The following is a 20,651-nucleotide window of genomic DNA, read 5'->3' as shown; positions in this document are numbered from 1 at the left end:
CGCAGCTCGCTGCGTTGTCCTTAACTGAAGCTGAACCCTTTCCATTATCCTCCACGTTTCTTCCCCATAGGTAAGTACTTAAGATAAACCCTTTTTGTTAGCCTCCACATTTCTGCCCCAAAGGTAAGTACCCGTAAGATAAAGCTGTTGTATACTTCTCTCTTGTGGGATATTGGCAAACTGCCATTCATCATCTGAGAGAGCCTGCCATATGCACTCCACCCCATCTTATTCTTCTAGTTATTTCCCTCTCATCAGCCGGATCAGTGGTCACTACCTACTATAAGTTGATGTATTCCCTTACCACTTCGAGCACCTCGCTAGCGACTGTACACTGCTCTTCTCTTGCTGCATTGTCGAACATTACTTTGGTTTTCTGCATGTTTATTTTTAGACACACCGTTCTGCTCTGCCTGTATAATTTATAGTTCACGGTTTGCAGTTCATCGTCTGTGTGCCTTAGCAAGGCGATGTCGTCAGCGAATCGTATATTGCTTAGGTATTCTCTATTCAATCTTATCCCCCACGGTTTCCAATCCATGCCTCGGAATACCTCCTGTAAACAGGCGGTGAATAGCATTGGCGTGATCGTGTCTCCCTGCCTGACACCCTTCCTTGTCGGAATTTTAATGCTGACTTTATGGAGGATTACGTAGCTCAGCAGTCGTGATGTATATGTTCCATTATGTTCACATAAAAAAAAAATACTCTAAAAGAGTAAGCACGCAGCTTGGTTAGCTGGTTGGCAGATATTAACCAAGTATTTTAGCTCAGAGACCTAACACACACACAAGAATGCATGCTGTCTTCTTTCTTGTCTGTAGTGTGTCTCGGCGCTAAAATCTATTTACAATGAAGGTAAAACAAACTCCTAAAGCAGCAAGAGGAAAAATTAAAGTTTCATGCAGCAGTTTAATCCACACAAGACGGCTAGTAAAGCTCCAAATTCGTTTTCACCGCTGGTAATATTTATGTATAATACAAAGCCACTCTCGTGTCTTTTGTAAAAGCAATTCGATGTCTTCAATTTCAGGAGACTACTCTCTTTCTCAATAGTCGGCACTTTTCTTCTCTTTATATTTAGTGTTTTCAACTGATGCTTCGTGATATAGAGAAAAAGAAGGCTTATCAATTTGGTTTTACAAAAGCTATTGCGACAACTGCATAGCATATGTTGAGCTTAGGATTATATTGTATGTTGTGTTATGTTGTTTCTTATGGCACACGGGCAACTGAGGCCGTCATGTGCCAAAGTTAAGGTAATCAAGAGTATGTTGCTGATATCATTCATTTCTTAGCTTTGACGCGTTTGAACTAATTTAACAATAAAGTATCCAATTGCAGCGCCTAAGAGAGCGGCATTATTATAGAGCTAGCTGGTTCGATACAATTTTGTAGTATCCACAGACTGTTACTGCGGAAGCACAGTTCCGATGAGCAAACCCCGAGTAAGATTTTGCAATGTCTGTCACTTTGTGTCACATATCTATTTATTTATTAACGTTAACCCTAAAGGCCCTCCAGGAGAGGGTATTACATAGGGGGGGGGGGGGTCGGTACAGTCATTAATTAACGCGATACATATCTGTAAAAAGTGCAATGCAACAACAACAAACATCATTAAAACATAGGGCATAACAAAAAAAGGAAAAATTAGCAAACAAAAACAGCAAATTTACACATTTTCGTCACAGCGAAGAAACTCTTGAAATTTTAGAATGTCAGATTCTCTGGCGATGACTGATGGTAAACCATTCCATTCAATGATAGTACGGGGAATGAATGAATTGGCGTAAGCCCGATGAATTACAGTTCACGCGTTTAACTTTGAAAGAATGATCACGGCGTAGAAAGATAGCATGAGGTGACCGAAGCAAATCACTTCGGAGGGAGGGGGGGGGGGTGGTAAAGCTTATGGAAAAGTGTTAAACGAGCAAGTTTACGGCGATGTGACATATCTTCCAGTCCGGCACGTTTTTTTTTTTTAATACTTTAACACTTGTTAAGGGTGAGTAGACAGAAAATATGAAGCGAACAGCACGGTTCTCCAAGGATTCGATGTTAGTGATAATGTCGGCTTGCTCTGGGTCCCAAATGGCCGCTCCATATTCGAATTTAGGGCGTATTAGAGTTATATAAGACAGTTTTTTTACGTGTATAGGGGCGCGTCTGAGGCTACGTTTAACAAGACCAAGTGAGCGGTTAGCAGACGCTAGGGTGAGGTCGATATGGTGATGTCATGTTAGGTCAAACTGAAGGTGCAAGCCAAGGTACTTGCATGTTGTTAGTTCTACAGTATTGTCGATAAGAATATAAGGGGTTGGAATGCGATCTGTACGGCGAGTGAAAGATATTTGTTTAGTTTTAGAAACGTTTAATGTCGTTAACCAGGAAGAGCACCATAAGCTTACTGCGTTCAGGTCAGATTGCAGGAATTGGCGGTCACCGTCACTAGTAATGTTACGATAAATTACGCAGTCAAAAGCGAAAAGTCGAATTCTAAGTGTCACACAGGCAGGTAAATCTTTAATATAAATTAGAAAAAGCAAAGGTCCGAACACGCTTCCTCCTTGTGGTACCCAAGATGTAACATAAGCAGAAGAAGAGTTAAAATTTTTAACAGAGGTGAACTGTGTTCTAGATGATAGAAAGTCCTTAATAAAAGCGAGCACGTTATGGTGGATGTTAAGCTGTGCTAGTTTCAGTAGATGTCTGCGATGAGGAACCCGATCAAAAGCCTTAGAACAATCTAGTAACACTGCGTCGACATGAAAGCCCGCGTCAAGTGATAATTGTAACTCATTAACAAAGGCAGCTAGTTGCGTGTCACATGAAAATTCCATGCGGAAACCGCGCTGATAATTGAAAATAATGTTATGATCTTCGAGGTAGTTAATGATTTGGCTGTGGATGATATGCTCAAGAAGTTTGCAAACGGTGCTGGTTAACGAGATGGGTCGATAGTTCAATGGAGAGGAACGCTCACCTGATTTCAATGTAGGTAAATTACTTTCGCTATCCGACAGTCATTAGGAATTAGTCCGTGTGATAATGATTGAGAAAACAAACAGGACCACACAGCGCAAATGCTTTGAGATGTACTCTTAAGTATCTTGTTGTGAATGCCTAGGTGATCCGAACTACTACAGTAATTCCTGCTCAATTTAATCCAAATGAAGGAATATTTAACCTGTGTGCCAATCAATTTAATCCAGGTGCCACAGAAATTAATCCAAGCTCCAAAGCATTTATTCCAAACGCCAGAGAATTTAATTATCATGCATTCTCACACTGAACCGCTCAAACTTAAAACGCGGTCTAGAAATCCCAGACGCGTTATCGATGAGTTGTTACTGACGAAGCATTAGACATCCAATGAGCAAGTAATAATAACAACTTTTTTAAATCATAACAAATAAGGGCTGGCTATTTATACCACCCACCACATCAACCGAAGTACAGGGTGAGTGCGAAGCATATTGCAGATATGCATCGGCGGTGCCCGGCAACTCGCATCATCATGTCACACCTTTGTTATCCTAATAAGATGAGACACTCACTCTAAGGTTATGACTAAGATAAACTCCCTGTGATCAGCCGATAGTCCACTCACATGGCTTCGCGTCACTTCAAACCCACTGCAGGATTTCCATAAGGTGCCGTCATGATGAAAGTAGGCTCCTTGTGACGTCATAACTTGTAATGACGCAGCGAAAGTGTTTAGAGTTAGCGATAGCGATAACATTACAATAGCGACTTGATGTGATGCATGATGCTGCAAGTCGCGTGAGACTGGAGTGTGGACTCAACGAAATAGCTGTGTGCAGATGATAGCCGTATTGTCCACGGAAATCTGATACCAATGTTGTTGGGTCGCGAAAGTGCCTCCCCTTTCCTGAAAGTCACGTGACTTTATAAGGCGGGAAGAATTGCACATCTGTGTGCAGTTTATTAGTGTCATGTAGGAACAAGTGAATGTGCTAGCTAAAGGTGTGCCGAAGTGATAGCGTCATTACATTCGACATAACGTTTCGTACCATACCCCTCATGACTTTGGTTGAGAATGTGGGACGTCAGGTTGCAGGTGTTGCGAAGCCATGTGAGCGGACTATCGGCTGATCACAGGGAGTTTATCTTAGTCATAAGCTTAGAGTGAGTCGCTCATCTTATCAGGATAACAAAGGGGTGACATGATGATGCGAGTTGCAGGACACCGCCGATGCATATTTGCAATATGCTTCGCACTAACCCTGTGCTTTGGTTGATGTGGTGGGTGGTATAAATACCCGGCCCTTATTTGTTATGATTAAAAAAAGTTGTTATTATTACTTGATCATTTGGTGTCAAATGCTTTGTCAGTAACAACTCATCGATAACGCGTCTGGGATGTGTAGACCGCGTTTTAAATTTGAGCGGTCCAGTGTGAGAATGCATTAGGATTACATTCTCTGGCGTTTGGATTAAATGCTTTGGCGTTTGGATTAATTTCTGTGGCACCTGAATTGATTTGAATGGCACTCAGATTAAATATTCTTGCGTTTGGACTAAATTGACCGGGAAATACTGTAGTAATTTTAAGATTGTTTAATAAAGTTAAGATACCTGTTTCAGTAATCACAATTTCAGGCATGCAAATTTCATGTATTGTATTTAGGTCAGGGGATGAGCTGATGTCTTCTTTCCTGAATACTAATGAAAAGGTGTCATTAAAAACCTGAACACATTCAGACTCGATAATTATGACGCCGTTATGGTCAGTAAGCAAAATGTCAGGATGAAAGCTAGGATTAATGATGCGCCAGAACTTACGAGGGTTATTGGTTACCAGAGATGATAAGTTCTGATTGAAAAAATGGCGTTGAGTAGATTTTAGGAGTGACTTTAGTGCTTTTCATATTTCTTATATTTGTCCAACGTGCTTAGAAGACCATTTTTTACTGCGTGCCGGTAAAATCGCTTTTTCTTATTGTTCATACGATGCAACTTCTGATTAAACCATGGTGCACTGCTGCTACATCAGATGGTGATAAGTGGAACGAAGTCATCAACAAGTTTTTTAAAAGTACTCTTGAATAGATCCCAGTTCTGCTCAACAGCGCGCAATAAATGTTTATTCTTGAACTGGGTGGTGAAATAATCTAATTCAGAATTTAATTTTTCATTGTTAGCTCTGTTGTAACACCTGATTTCTTTAATAGTAGTTTTCTTTTCGTTAAAAGAACCGGTAATGCGTCCTGTTATTACGTCATGATTCGAAATGCCGTCGAGATGAATAATGTCTGAACAAATATCGGGATTATTCGTTAATAATAAATCTATAATGTTGGCGGTACCTGATGTTCGACGCATGGGATTGGTAATAATTTGTGCTAGTGAAAAATCAAGACCTGACTGAAGAAACATGTTAGCTTCGGTTTCACTCCCTGTGACGGCTTGTGAGAACCACTTTATACTTCGGAAGTTAGTCTCCAAATATTAGTGAACTACAGTCAGGGAAACGCGTACATATCTCACACAGTATTCGATGAAATTCAGACGAAAAACCATCGTTCCTATTAGGAGGACGGCAAACAGGACCAATAATTACATCAGTTTAACAATACTTAAAAGAAACCACCCATACACATTTAAGAAAAGAACTAATCATCACAGAACCAATCATATGTTGCGATATTTGGGTTCTTGTGCCAATTGAATTAAATAAATATATATCAAACAAATACTTCCGCGACTGGAAGTCGAACCCGCGGTGGCGCGAAGACCGTAAGGCTAACGCCGCAGTTTTTTTCTTTTTTACTGCGTTGAAATAAATCCTACTCAGCTACGAAATGCTTTATGTGCACACATGCTATTCTGTAATGTGGACACACATTCTTATGTCTCATACACTGCACTCCACCTGTAATAAGGGAGTAATTACTCGTTGGCATCCACCCGAGTGCAGCCATACGGCTACAAAGGAAAGCTGTACAACTTTCTCAGAAACTTCGCAGTTAAAGAAAAATTCATCGTGGTAATGGGTTCGAAACCGGGACCACCGCTTCACCGGAGCAGTCGCTCTACCAACTGAGCTAACCGGAACAACAAGATTACGTAAGGGCGAAAGCGAATTGATCAATAACTCGATGTGGGAGCAGTGTTGGTCAAATATATTAGGGGAATCCCCCAAGCGGGAGTAGATTTATAATAAGGAAGTAATTTCTCACTGACATCCACCCGAGCGCAGCCATACGGCTACAACGGAAAGCTATACAGCTTTCTCAGAAACTCCGCAGTTAAAAAAAATTCGTCCAGATCCGGGAATTCCACCTGCACATCGCTGCAGCCCAGCACGCCTTGTGTAAACTGCAACACGCACTCGCGTTGTTGTTCTTCTTCTTCTCCTCAAGTAATATGGCACATACCCACGTGGGGGGGATTGGCCAAGGTATAGAGTAGAATGCCAATGAAGCATTTGCGCGGGGAATGAAACGTCATAAGACTGAATCAAGATAAAAAAAATTGGGAAAAATAAAATGAATTCAAGAGGTATGAGTCATCCGGAATAGAATCAATCTAGCCTTTTTTGGACATGCGAAAGAATTTTGTATATAGCTAACAAGATAATCGATTAGTTGCACTTATGTAATCGTGAAGGTAGCCGCATACACTGCTTAACGGAAATCCCTTGGCGCTCACACCGAACGATAGAAGAACTCGCGTTGTGCACTGCAAATCTTTGTCTTCATCAACCTCCAACTGCTGCCCGCAGACACAGAACATTCGATATCTTCCTCGTCGTCGCCGTTATCGTTCATTTAATTCCGTTTTCACGCTTTCATAAACATTAGACAAAAATTATCTACCTTTTTGTTTTGACACTAAATTACAGTGACTAAGCTACTGCTTAGCAGGAACAATTCCGCAATAAGTTCTCTCCGTGGCGGAGTACCCGTCGCTGCTCAGCAATGCGAGCGAGCTGTTCGACCGATAGCAGAAGCGTCGGTCGGAGTGAGGAAAGTCCGCATATATACATTGTCCAGCCAGATCGTGACGGCAACGCCAGTTCCTCCCATAGCGGCGTGAAAAAGCCAACAGGAGAGGCTCATCGTTGTCATGTCAAGGGTATCCAGAAAGAAATAACTGCATCCCTGAGCGGTATTCAAACTACCGCGCCGACATTATTACAGCAGCTTCGTTTCCTCATTCCTCATACAATTCGGTCATTACCGCAGCCAATGGCGCTTTTCAACGCAAACACGGAAACTCAATAGCGATATCGCAGTAACAAATAGATTAGTCCTCTTTTTTTTCCTAACTTATTCCTGTCAAATACCGGATGCTCAGCAGAATTTAAGGAGATTTTGTTCTGGCGTGGCTGGGATTTGTCGGCCGGTTTTCTCTAGCGAGGCTCGGTTTTTGTAAGGTAGTGATTGCCACGTCAGGCATCCATTATCTTTCCTGCTATTTATTATTTTTTTGAATAAGTGCTCGGTGTGCGCATTTGTGCAAGTTTTCATAGACGTATTCGCCCCTGGTAAACATGTGGTTATTTCTCGTTTGCATTCCGTTTGTTCATGTGGGCTAAATTATGTGTAACGGCAGACTTTGTCATCCTGTAGGATCTAATAGCAGAGAGATTGATGCAGGTTAGGTATGGAGAGTGTGGTGGAGATTTGAAAGTCAAGATCAAGGTGGACGAGCGAGACTATGAGGCCGACACCTTTGCGGAAAGTGCGACATGGCGTAAAGATGGAAGCGATAAAGATCCAGTTTACGAAGGTGTGCAAACATGTCAGGCTATTAGATAAACAGCTGTAGGCTGAAAGAGAACAGAGGCAGCCGTAGTGAGAAGCCAAGGTGGTCAACATTCGAAGCTCGGGAGGCCAAAAATAAGGTGCAGTAAGAAGAACGTTGAGGCATATGAATGAGAAGCGATGGGTGGCATACATATTAAGGAAGTTACATCGATGCAGTATCAATAATAAATAGCGGCGAAAAACAAAATGGCTTGCTCACAAACACACAAGTCAAAGTGAAGAGACTGATAGTAACACGACAAACAGAAAGTACGATCCTCAGAAAATAATCGCTGGAAAACAAAATTTTAGAAAAACCGCTTTTGGAGCTCTGTTGGGCGGCTAAACGCAAAATTAAACGGAAATTTTTTGTGACAATTTTAAAGAGAGTAATTCACTTTTCGAGTTATCAAACCTTGTGTGGGGGGGGTTAAATTTTGTGTGTATATGTGATGATATTATTTGTTTTCTGCTATCGTGATCAGTTGCCGCGTTATGCGTGCAAGACAGCGTTAAAACGGACGCGCGACAATGAGCCATTAGAGTAGTGTAATCGTTTTTGCCGAATACTGGTGCTCAGAAAATAGTTAGAAAGGAAACAACATGCGACGTGTAGGATTTAAATCTCCGACATCCGTATGCAGCGTACGGCGCTCCAAGAAACGTCCTATGGCCGACGGCTGCCCAAACTTGAACTGTTCCAGTGTATTCGGGCTGCGTCTAACATCCCCTTGTAAATGTACACGAACGCCGCCTTCGTCCACAGTCGCAGGCGCAGAAGGTCCTCCAATACCGCAAGCACCGCGTGGAATGTCGTCGAACCGCGTGGGTGATAGCTGTGCAGGAAGCTTTTCCTAGGCAGCAGCTAGGTTAGACAGTCGCTGCGATAGCTCAGTTCTCAGAGGAACGCAAGCGACGTATGGAGGTTGTATGTTCGTGTTCCTCTGGCTGCGTGTGGTTGCTTGCTGTAGTACTTTGTAATCAGTTGTCTTTCGTGAAAAAGTCAGACCACTTGTAAATTCACATTAATCACTGCCACAAATTTAGAAAAGGAGGCATGTTTTCCTATCTTTTACTGGCATTCGGTGACTGTTGGCCTCTTTGAGGTGCATGTAATTACAACCCCTTCACGTCCCTACCCTGGTCTGCCCACGCACGAGGAGGCAGTTAATGGGCACACAAAATGGGGACAAGCAACCACGTTGGAGCGCTATCTGATACTGCGAACTCCTCTTGCGCTTCTTGTTAAGCACGACCGTCAATGCTTGTTGGCAGCGCACACGTGTTTGCAGTTAAGTGGCCCCCATACCTAGCAATTCTGGACAAAACATTTTCGCGCGGGAAACCGTATATAAACTCAAATTTTTCATTCAATGCAAGATTTCACTTTAACGATCAATATACCTGCTGATCACGCGACAGCAGTCTAACATTTTGTTTCTATTAACAACTTTTCTATCGCCAAAAGCGTTCCCCGTGGGTATTTTATGGCATCTTAACTGTTCTAAGCGATTGATAGAAACACTCTAGAAGTAAGATTTTGATACACATTGGAAGAAAGGACTATTATCTTCAATATTTCAACAATCGTATCTTGCAATTTTCTAATTTTCAAAATTTTTTTCCAGACAGTTGGACTTGTTTACGTCCTTGTTCAGTCACAAGAGGAGTCATATATGATGTGCAGTCACATTATATTGGCTCCTTCGCTCGTGGGAAGCTTCAAGTGTCTACTCTGCAGCGGGTTGCGCCTCCAAATACTTTAAATTTATTCAGAACTTTGGTCGCCTGCTACGCGGGTTTTGTTACATTCACGAAAGCTTCCTCAGTTTTACCATACAGCAAATGGGAACTCGGATTCTTGCACCTTGGAAACAAAGTCGAATGTCGTATACCTGCGTGCCTGAGGTGAAAATTATAACATTTATAAATTATAAATTGATAAATATAATTATAAATACCAAAAATATTCAGCTTGGCTGGTGGGCTAGGTAAAGTTCAGGGACACAGAGACCAGAAAGACACGTCACAACTCATCACAAAGTAAAACAAAAAAGAGAAAACCTCGGGGTGCTTGCCAAGAAACTAAGATAGGGGTGGCTTGGAGCTGAGGCCCTATTGCACGGCACATGTCACTGTCGTATGTTTTTCAGACGAAGACCTAAAACCTGTAAAATATATAGCTTTATGAAAAGGGCGGTCCCAGTTCGAGATGTCGTCTGTTCAAAGGCTCGTGGTCAAGGAATGGTATGAGCGAGAAGCTGAACATAGTAACCACTTCTTCATGAAAACTTTATGCATCATCTATATGTATACATGTTATTGTCAGTGATGACATGAGGCGACGGCCGTGAGAACTGCAAGCGCGTTTGCATTTAGTATTTCAATTAAAATCCCAATACTTCTGAGTTGTTATGTAATTTTGGTTTTCCTTTGCTCCATCGCTCCTTTTTCATGCATGTGCTGTAATTTTCCTGAATTCTCATTGGTGCCCACATAGAGGCGCGAAGTGCAAAGCTTACTTCAATACTAACCCATTATAAGTTTTCATTACAATAGACTACATTTATTGTCACTTAACTTATGACGCAGAGGCCGATTAGCGGTCGCCATCATGTTCGAAAATGCGCTTGGCCATTGACTGAAATTGCTGGAGCTTAAAATTTCAGAAAATGCACACGCAATTCGTACGCATAATGACACTGATGAATAGCCTAAATATAAAGCTTATGCCTTTGGCCAATTTAAATGGAGTCGGTGAATTTCAATGAAGCCGGTGAGGTACTCAGTGAATTCACACAAGTTTGAGTGTTATGTGCATCAGATAGGCCTCCCTGCGGAGTCGCTTGAGCCACTTCGTGTGTTGGAATGCTTTCTTCGAAAATACACCACGCAACGTGCTTTTGATAAACATGCAGCGCGGAATGTTCAGCAACGCTGAACAGTGGGAGGGGTATCGTAATAAATAGGTGAACATTGTCGCTTAGTGCAAGGCAGAAACGCACTCATTCGTAAGCTACCGCAGTATAGGCATGCAGATGATGGCCAATACGTGTCCATATTTTTTTTGTTCTGACTTTATTTCATGCCGATGATGACGTAAAATTTATTTTGCAAACGGCTGTATAAGAAGGCCAATTTAAATGAGGCAACTAGGATAGTTTTGGAACCACATCTGGGTAATATACATCTTAAATTAAAAGTGCTTGAAATAAAAACAGTAAATTTACCCCACAGAGCAATCAAATATAAATACAAGCTTATTCACAATAGCGTTCTCGTAGAATTATTTTTAAAAAATTTAATTTCTTGTCCACGCTAGTTTTCTAACTCGCAGGCCAACCAACAAACAACCTTTACTTCGTCCAAGAGCATTGTGGAGCATTCAACTGTGGGCCACGCTTTGAAGCTTCTGAGAATGAAGGAGGTATTTGCAGCCTTCGCGAAGTGTGTGCCTCCTGTTACAGTTTGGCGGGGCTAAATGCACAGCAAAACGCTAAACTGCTTAACAAGTTCAACTAGCTCCTACTGAAGGAAACGGCCACGACTACGTTTACACAATCCAGTAGACTTTCTTTCAGATGTGGTGTGCAACGCTGCAGGCTGTGCGAATATTTCGTGATGCCAAAGAAAGCCCCATGAGGTATCCGTTCTTATGACCGCAACCTGCAAATGAATGCTGGAGTATTTCTACATTTTTGGCTTACCTGCATAGATCATAGACTCCTCCAAGTTAGGAACAGTGGAGTCTGCGTAAGAGAGGAACGGCAACGTCAGTTGTTATTCCTCTTCAATGATATTTCTTAGTGCATTCATTTCAAGAAGAATGCAAGCGAACAAGCCCAGACTGCATAGGCCAACATAAAGCCCGCAACGCAGCCAATAGCATCACGGGGTGCCAGAACAACACTCAACAAACTAAGAAAGAAAACACCAGAAGGAACAGGCCATAAAGCATCAAGTTATTTATTTATTTGTTGCCTGCATCGCCCCTTAGGAAATTACAGCAGCGGGGTTACAGATTTAGCTACACATGAAGAAATCGTTTTAATTCACTGAAAAAAAACATCCTTTGATAAAATAAATACAATACTGGATTTCAGGTCTCTCCTGTCTCTAATAAAACTGCGATAGTCAAGCAGAGGTCCAGTCACTTAGATCTGTGTTGTGGTGTCTGGAAACATTTATCGGGCTTTATGCCTGTTGTGGAAGAATAAATAACGCTGAAAATCTTATATTTTAGATGATCTTTGCGGTCTTTAGCTCTTGCCATTTAAGAATAAGTTTCCTTGCTGTCAGCCCAAGTTGCCGGCTTTAGTTTCCACGAAGAAATCTAACAGTCCTGTTTTGAATTGTTCTATTTTAACTGTAAGCTCAGATGCGTGGCTGTCCCAACGAATGCATCCATATTCAATTATTGAGTGCACATTCCTTAACTACAGCTGTGTTTCTAAGCAGCTGGGTAAATGACGCGAATGCCGAAGCAAAACTAGTTTCTACTCCGTACTGACATAATCGAATACTCATTTTGTTTTCATGGACTACACGTGAAGGACACAATCTAAACAGAGATATTGCTAACAGCTCGTCATTAGACACATATAGCGCCCTGGCTATAGATCAGCTATTCGTTTCGCAGTAATTATTCTCCTTTTCCACACTTCTTTTTTCTGCCCTTTTATTTCACCTTGTTATTTGTGCCTTGACTGAAATTGCAACGCTGACAGCAGCCGATTTTCATTTTTGATATCCTTGTCACCATGTTTGCACCCTATTATTTGTGCCTCAAAGCTGACCTTGTTCTTCAATTCTCTCACCGATAATACAGCTATTTACGCCATCTGTTCCAGTTTAAGTTGCTGTTCTTGGAAATGAGTGCAACACAGCCGATTTACTGATTTTTTTTATGTATTATTCAAGGCCTTTCCTATCACAGTCCCTGACAGGACTCACACTATCAGATAAAAAAACTAATGCCGCGTTATTTGCAATGTACGTAACATGCTTAATCCATCGTGAATGAGAAGTGAAAAGCACACCTATATATTTAAACTCATTGGTTATGTTTATCATAATATCACTAATTGAACATATACAAAAAGTATTAGCGTGTTTTGGCCGCCGGGTTGGCTCAGTGGTTATGTCGTCTGCTGCTGACCCGTAAGACGCGGGTGCGAAGTCAGCGCACGTTAAAGAACCCCAGGTGGCCGAAATTTCCGGATTCCTTCAGCACGGCGTCCCTCATAGTAAAAGTCGCTTTGGCACGCTAAACCTTCATAAATCAGATCATTAACGCGTTTCCTGGTGAGGGGGACGTGAAGGGGTTTATTAATATTTATCATGTCCAACCGCGCAGAACAGTCTGCTATAATGTTTAAATCACCTTGCAGGATTTTTAAGTCGGAGGTGCCACCTACCATTTTATAAACAACACGATCATCGGTAAACATCCTGAATGAAAACTGTATACAAGATGAATTGTCATTGATGTACAACAAGAACAAAAGTGGTCACAACACTGAGACTTGGGGAGCTCTCGACGTAACTGGTGCATACTGCGAACAAAACCGTTCAGAACGACAGCCTGTTTCCCTAATGACAAATATTACGCAATCCATTCAATTAGTTTGTATTCCCAGATATGGACTTTAATTTCATGAGCATGAGGCTGAGCAACTACATCAACTGGTTTCAGGAAATCTACGAAAATACGATCAACTACTTGTTTCTTATCAATTGACGAGCCTAAGTCAAGAACAAATTCTACCAGCTGAGTATAGCAAGATAAGCCACGGCTGAAACCATGCTAACAGGGGCTGGAGAGATTATTAACTGGAAAGCATCAGATGGCTATGTTCACACCGGAAGTGTCCGCCAAATATATTGCCGGAAGATAATTCCCTGAGAGGCCACTAGATATCCGACGGCATCGATCATATGACTTCAAGAGTCGCGTAAGTCATGAGACATTCGAATAAAAATAAGCTAAGAAAATTCGTGTCCAGGTGCGAATAGAACCCTGGGCGCCGGCATGCGACAAGGGGACGCTGGAACTCCGCCACGACGCCTCGACGTTTGAAGCAGAATAATGGCGCGTCTAGAGAATGAGCAGTTCTAAAAAGCGTATCTTCGAAATATATATTGTGGTCAAAATCAGTAATTATGAGCACGTTAATTACGTATGCTGCAATAAACCGAGTACCAAGTTTCCTCTGTTTCCGATAACTTTCTTCTGTGTTTGGCGTGCAGTAGTCGCGCCATCATGCAGACTCCCTGAAAAACCTCCTTGCAATGTACGGCGCTGGCCCAGCAAATGGTGCAAGTCGCGGACAGCTCGCAGCTTTCAAATTTCCGCACGTAAGCAGACTGAAGTTACCTACATGGGTCATAACGCACCTAAATATTACGTGTGTAGTGGCATTGGCATCGCCAGCGGCGCTGATGAAGATGAAGTTGGCGCGACCTGCCTCGCGCAAACCAGAAGCTCTCGCTCGTGCAACAGAGAACGATTTCGGCAATATTATCCGCCGCGGTGGCTCAGTGGTTAGGGCGCTCGACTACTGAACCGGAGTTCCCGGGTTCGAACCCGACCGCGGCGGCTGCGTTTTTATGGAGGAAAAACGCTAAGGCGCCCTGTGCTGTGCGTTGTCAGTGCACGTTAAAGATCCCCAGGTGGTCGAAACTATTCCGGAGCCCTCCACTACGGCACCTCTCTCTTCCTTTCTTCTTTCACTCCCTCCTTTACCCTTCCCTTACGGCGCGGTTCAGGTGTCCAAAGATATATTAGACAGATACTGCGCCATTTCCTTTCCCCCCAAAACCAATTATTATTATTATTATAACTGAACTAGCCAGCAACGTCAACAGTCCGCTCCGCCGGCTCACCAGCCGCGGCTACCGGGACCTTCAATAAATGTGGGCCCCCCTCCACATTCTGGTGACACCGGACGACAGCCCAGACGCACGCAACGCCGCTCCCACCGGCTCTGCGCTCCTTCCCGTCCTGTTCCTCCACTTGGCCTTGCCCCTGCACGGCCGCAGTTCGCGCCAGGCTTTCTGCAGCCTCTCGCCGCCATTTACGCACCTCCAATCACATCCGGCGAGCTCCTTCAGCCATATCAACGCCCCTACCTTCCTCGGCTGCCCGGCCTGCCCGCTTTTTATGCCAGGGACCCCGTTTTGTGGCTGGCGCTGCTGGACTCGCACTATCATATCAAAAACGTGTCCAGCCAGCTGCTGCGTTATCAGCACGCCAGCCGCCAACTCCCACCCGGTGTCCTAACAACGCTTCGGTTTCCGCCTCCCGGCGCCGACATATACGCCGATTTCAAGAAGAGCCTGACGGCGTATTTTGGCTTGGAGCTCCCACCGACTCTCTACGCTCCTGTTCCCGACTCAGAAGCTGCGGCGCCACTCAACTCACCGCCCCTGGCCGCATTCCCGACCCGAGATGCTTCGGTATTCCCTCCGCCAGTTTATGCACCGGAGCCACTCCCCACACCGGTGTGTTGGCTATCGCCGCTACCGAATGAGCCCCCATCCACAGTTCGGCAAGTGCACGTGAGCACGCGTCGGTCTCTTGCACACCATCACACCCAGCTGCCTCAACGGGCATCCCCGTCTCTCCCAAGTTTTCTCCACCAGCCCCTATGGACGGCCATCCACCTGCGAGCTCCCGTCCCACGGCGCCTCTTGCCCAGCCCTGTTTCCCAGCTGTGACACCTGCCCTTGAACCATCCACGGCAGCACCCTCTCCCGACCTGGGCCGGGACTCATTTCTCGCCCGTAATTCACCTGCTCCCTCATGCCCAACCACAGTGAGCCCAACTGCCCTACCTGTCGCGAGGCAAACATGCACGCCCCACCTGAGCCTTGTTGCGGCTACCGCGCCACCCGAAACGCCTGCCACGCATCCATGCCCACCTGGCGCTTTCACCACTGCATGTGCCTCCGCGACGGCCTAGACAGCCTCAGCAGGTGGTGGCATGCTTGTGATGCACTGCAGCGTGCCCCATCCAACACCTTCTATGGACTTGGCCCTCCCGTATCCTTCTCAGTCCGACAAGTACTCCCCGGACTTGCTTCTTGTGCCCCCAACAACCGGTCTCAACGCCACTGTGAGGTCACTTTTGCAGCCCTCCGGTACACCCCGTTGCCCGTTTCGACTACTACCTAACAAGGCAGCAGCCCGTGCCTCACGCCGCAAACCTCACGCTCAGTGCCATCCGCCGTTGTTTCGCCATTGCCCGCGGCCGATGCATCGGCTCCACTTCTATGTCTTCCCCACGCCATATCTTCGTCCGCGCCAACTCATCCAGCGCAAAACTGCCCTCTAACCGCCAGCCCCACCTGTAGGCTGTCTAACTGAAGAACGCCTAGCTCGCCTCCCATTCCTCGATGACTTTTCCCGCCTTTTGCTTCCGTCATCCTCATCTTTTGGCTTACCCTCGCCCTTTGCGAGGCAGCCAGGCTCGATCGCCAGAGCTCTTTTCTTCCGCCCGACAGCCTTCTCCAGCTCTGACCCGGCCTTCACTAAGCTAACTGTGTCCTGGACTTGAGAACCTGTACAAACTTTTACATACTGTTTTTTTCTCTCTTATCGCGCATCGCGCTAGGGGGGGGGAGCATCTGTAGTAGCGCTGGCATCGCCAGCGGCGCTGATGAAGATGAAGTTGGCACGACATGCCTCGCGCAAACCAAAAGCTCTCGCACGTGCTACAGAGAACGATTTCGGCAACTGAACTAGCCAGCAAAGTCAAAAGCCCACTCCGCCGGCTCACCAGCCGCAGCTACCGTGACGTTCAATAAATGTGGAAATCCCTCCACACATGCTCCATAATTTTCAGGTTATACTAGTCAAGAAAACTCGTCAGTGGTTCTGAACAGAATTTCGCATACCACTCGTATGTGTGGGCACTACTCGCGCTAACTTTCAATAAGCAGGATATCCGGTTTAATTGGCAAACTTCTGGAGTCATACGGGTAAAATAAAGCCATAATGCCTCTGCGCAGTTCCTTAACATAAACCTGGTTGGCATCAGTCATCTTTCTATTAAATTAATTTTTCCAACCAGACGTACTTCTGTCAAATGTTTTCTTTTAAGCGGCAGAAATGTGTTGAGGGCCACATGACTTTGCCTGGTTCACATATTTCAATAATTTACAGACACCATCGACACAAACGGCGACTTCCGACATGCGTTCTATTTCAACAAGCATTGTAAAATATGTCTAACCTGAGCTAGACGATAAAACACAGACGAAAAATAATGACTAAAATTTTCCACTTGCGACGCGTCGTCATGAATGATGGTCTTATCATTTTTCAAAGCAGGTAAAGAGCTGTTGTTCTTGCCATTACGCTTCACATACTTCCAAAACTCTTTGGTGCCCCTGCGAGGAATTTTAGCTTGATTCGAAGAATACAAGTACTTAACGTTGTAGGAATTTTGTTTAAGTTCGCCTTTACTGCTTCCAGCGACGATAAGCAGTCGGACGAATTAGAGGCCTTGTATATTTGGCAGAAACATCGCTGCATTCAGACTATGGCAAGTAACTCGTTGTTAAGCCATGGTTTGTTTCGAGCTTTCCTAGAGGAAATAAATCGTGGCAGAACAAAGGCTTCAAGTACCTACAAAGAGTTTCCGTTTTAAATCATGCCACAATTGTACAATATTTAAGTCATCTGCAAGGGCATCAGAAGTGCAGAAGAACGACTCGAAAGCAGAGCTAATCGTCCCGTTGTTGGCCCCGCTCCTTTGAGAGGGCCTTCTCTTGTACATAGCATGAAACTTATGTCAGTCACTTTAGATGAAAACCAGCGCAGCGGACGTCAAGAGGACGGATAAGGTTGGTTGGGCGCCTAAAACATAGACTTCCATGCGCGTGACTGGTAAATCGTGTACAACACCTTATTCACTTCATCGTAGTAACTACTCCCGCGAACACCGGGGTTAGGTGACTACTAATGGCACGTTACCATAGTATAAACAGGAAAACAGTTCCATAGGTGGCCGTTACTGGGGCCTCGTGAAATGCACCGCTTGATCTTTTAAAAGCTTTCGGACACACCTCATAATCAACATCATCTAAAGCCTGACCATGCCCACTGATGGGCAAACGCCTCTCCCGTGTCTCCCCAATTAACCCTTTTCTTTGCCAGCTTCGCCTACAATACGCCTGCAAACTTATCTCATCCGCCCACCTTATCTTCTGCTGTCTCCTGCTATGCTTGCCTTCCGTTGGAATTCAATCCTTTACCCCTAAGGACCAGCGGTTATCCAGCCTTCGCATTACGTGCCCTGCCCAAGCCCATTTCTTCCTCTTGATTTCGACTAATCTGCTATTAAATCTCGTTTGTTTTCCACCAACTCTGTGTGCTTCCGGTCTTTTAACCTTGCACCTATCATTTTTCTTTCCGTACCTCGCTGCGTTGGCCTTAACTTATGCTGAACCCTTTTCGTTGGCCTCCAAGTTTCTGCCCTATAGAAATATTGGTAAACTGCCATTCATGCTCTGAGAAAACCTGCCATATACGCAAAGTCAGGCTTTAGAATCTGAATAAAGTCAAGGCCTCTATGATATGAAACAACAGTGATCCCAAATTAACTTCTCACTCGGCAGCAGGTGAGTGCAAGAGTGTTATGCCATCACATCAGCTGCTTTACCTCTTATACGATCTCCAATGCAGTGCGCGCTGTAAAACCTACTTTGCGGCCGGTTGCAATTCTTCTCGCACATCTCCTTGGTAAGGTACTTGTTGTCGGTGCCATCGCACCCTCCGTAGACGAACTGCTCGCAGTGGCCCTTGACGATGTCGAACGCCCACAGCACCATATGTGCCCTGCACGGTCCGGTCTCGGGCCTCGAAAGGCATTGCTTCTGGTAGTCCGTCTTAGCTGTAAATAAGGAGTGAAAAAAGTTCTCAACAACGAGAATCCTGCAGCCAAATTCCTATTTTTTTCTTGGCACTAACTGAAGAGAAACGGAACGATTATTAGAGGGTGGAGAGGGGACGAAATAATCCAAGCTAAATGAAGAAGGCAGACATGTTTACTGAAGTCACAAAGGAAAGCAGCAAGGGAAAGGAGGAAGCCTGCTTCATTTCCTGCACTTCAGTGAAGGATTTCTCATAGCTGTATGCTAATCAGTGACAATACCTTGCGAGCGGTTTACTTAGTCGTGAGTGGTACAAGAAAAAAAGTCACAACAGCTGCATCTTACCGGTTCTCAACTACGGGGCAAAAACGTGGAGGCTAACGAAAAGGGTTCAGCTTAAGTTCAGGGCAGCGCAGCGAGCCATCGAACGAAAAAGGATAGGCTTAACGTTAAGAGACCGTAACCAGGCAGAATGTGTGAGGGAACAAACGCCGGTTATGGACATCCTAGTCGAAATCAAGAAGAAGAAATAGGGTTTGGCAGTGCACCTGATGCGAAGCCAAGATAACCGCTAGTCCATGAATGTGACGAAGTAGATTTCAAGAGAAGGCAAGGGTAGCAGGAGGTGGTAGAAGGTTAGGTGGTCGGATGAGATTAAGAAGTCTGCAGGCAAAGCGTAGATGCAGCTGACAGAGGGTAGGGGTAATTTGAGAGACATGGGAGAGGCATTTGCCCTGCAGTGGGTGCAGTCAGGCTGAGACGATTATGATGATGAGTAGGACTCTACATTGAGCTATAAATTGCTGCCATTAGAGGTATGCATGCGAGCGATTAACGCAGTTGGACGTTGACAGCGCAGAATCCGCCATTCCAACTAAGCCCTGAATGCAACGCGATGGGCTGCGTATTATGACAACCGCAGTGAATCCACTGCACTGACCAGTGCCACTGTACGTAGCTCTTGTGCACCACTTATCTAGAAGTGCACTGCGCAACATACGACCCACTAAACAATCAACGTAATTTACATAGTGTGCATGTTGTATTGGAGGAGGTGCAGAAGCAGCAACCAAAGGAAAACCAGATCAGCGGCGGCAGCTGTCTATTGAAGCAGCTTCCAAGTGCGACTGCGAGCGCCAGTACGAAGATCACATAGTGCGCCCTGCCAAACGTAACGCTAGTTTGCGTTGAGGCCAGTCCATGTGTGGCCGCCAGTTGCAATCTACCGCTGCGTGTAAACGATTAAACTGGCAACAAGAGGCTTCGTTAAAGGCTTTAGCCTAGAGTTGACCGTCGACCGCCGCTTCCCAACCACCTGATAAGTGCAGAGGCCATTGGACAGCGACGCGCGCTTGTAAGGCTGCGCAGCAGCGAAGACATCAGTAGCGCCAGCGATGGGGAACGGCGGCAACGAACGCTAGCGAGATGTGTGCAGCGCCGTCGCTGCCGCTGCCTTAGGTAAGAAAGCCCTGCGGCGCAAGGGAAGACTGCACGACCTGTGAATACGATGGTGAAATTAGTGCGGGTCATTCCTGCCATTCAGAGTCTCAGTGCGGCACACTGTTGTTACGCTGTGACCCGTTAGCCCTGCAAAGCATTTTGAACTGCGTGCCACGTGCAGCAACTTCGTGCGTGACGGGCAAGAAGCCGCACCTGTCCGCTTAGAACGCTTAGGAAAAATTGCGAATTGCGGCGCATCTATAGCCGCTCAACCGCGGCATCATCTGAACACCAACTAGTGCGTTTTCGGCGACTTCAGCGGGTGGCAAAGCTGAGACTGCTCGGTGTGTAATTTCTGTTCTTTTCTTGTTGTGCAGAAAAGCCAAATGTTTTGGTGGCTTACGGTCAGCAGGTGTCCGTGAGGAGTGATGCATATTATCCTAGGTTATTTGTTGCCGCCTCCTCATTAACCCAGTCTTTTTGAGGAGCGTTGCCAAAGATTGAATAGTTTTTTATCCAGTGTCATTCCTTCAGTATGTCCTTGTTTCCTCTCGT

At 45.0% G+C, this 20,651-nt stretch overlaps 1 protein-coding gene across 11 annotated transcripts in view; it reads right to left on the bottom strand.

Moving 5' to 3' along the window:
* Nucleotides 1–20,651, bottom strand: part of LOC144132630 (papilin-like) — a 180,915-nt gene that overhangs the window by 135,114 nt on the left and 25,150 nt on the right. For 9 of the 11 annotated variants that reach the window (XM_077665167.1, XM_077665176.1, XM_077665175.1 and 6 more), the window contains 2 exons: nt 18,488–18,676; nt 11,486–11,527 (listed from right to left, as the gene is read on the bottom strand). In XM_077665167.1, coding sequence (XP_077521293.1) covers nt 11,486–11,527; nt 18,488–18,676 — 231 coding nt within the window. The remainder of the gene's footprint in view (nt 1–11,485; nt 11,528–18,487; nt 18,677–20,651) is intronic. The other 2 variants (XM_077665171.1, XM_077665173.1) reach the window with 1 other exon arrangement.

This window comes from Amblyomma americanum, chromosome 5, assembly GCF_052857255.1.
Source record: "Amblyomma americanum isolate KBUSLIRL-KWMA chromosome 5, ASM5285725v1, whole genome shotgun sequence".
Classification (NCBI taxonomy): Eukaryota; Metazoa; Arthropoda; class Arachnida; order Ixodida; family Ixodidae; genus Amblyomma; species Amblyomma americanum.
This window is presented reverse-complemented; position numbering and strand designations above follow the sequence as displayed.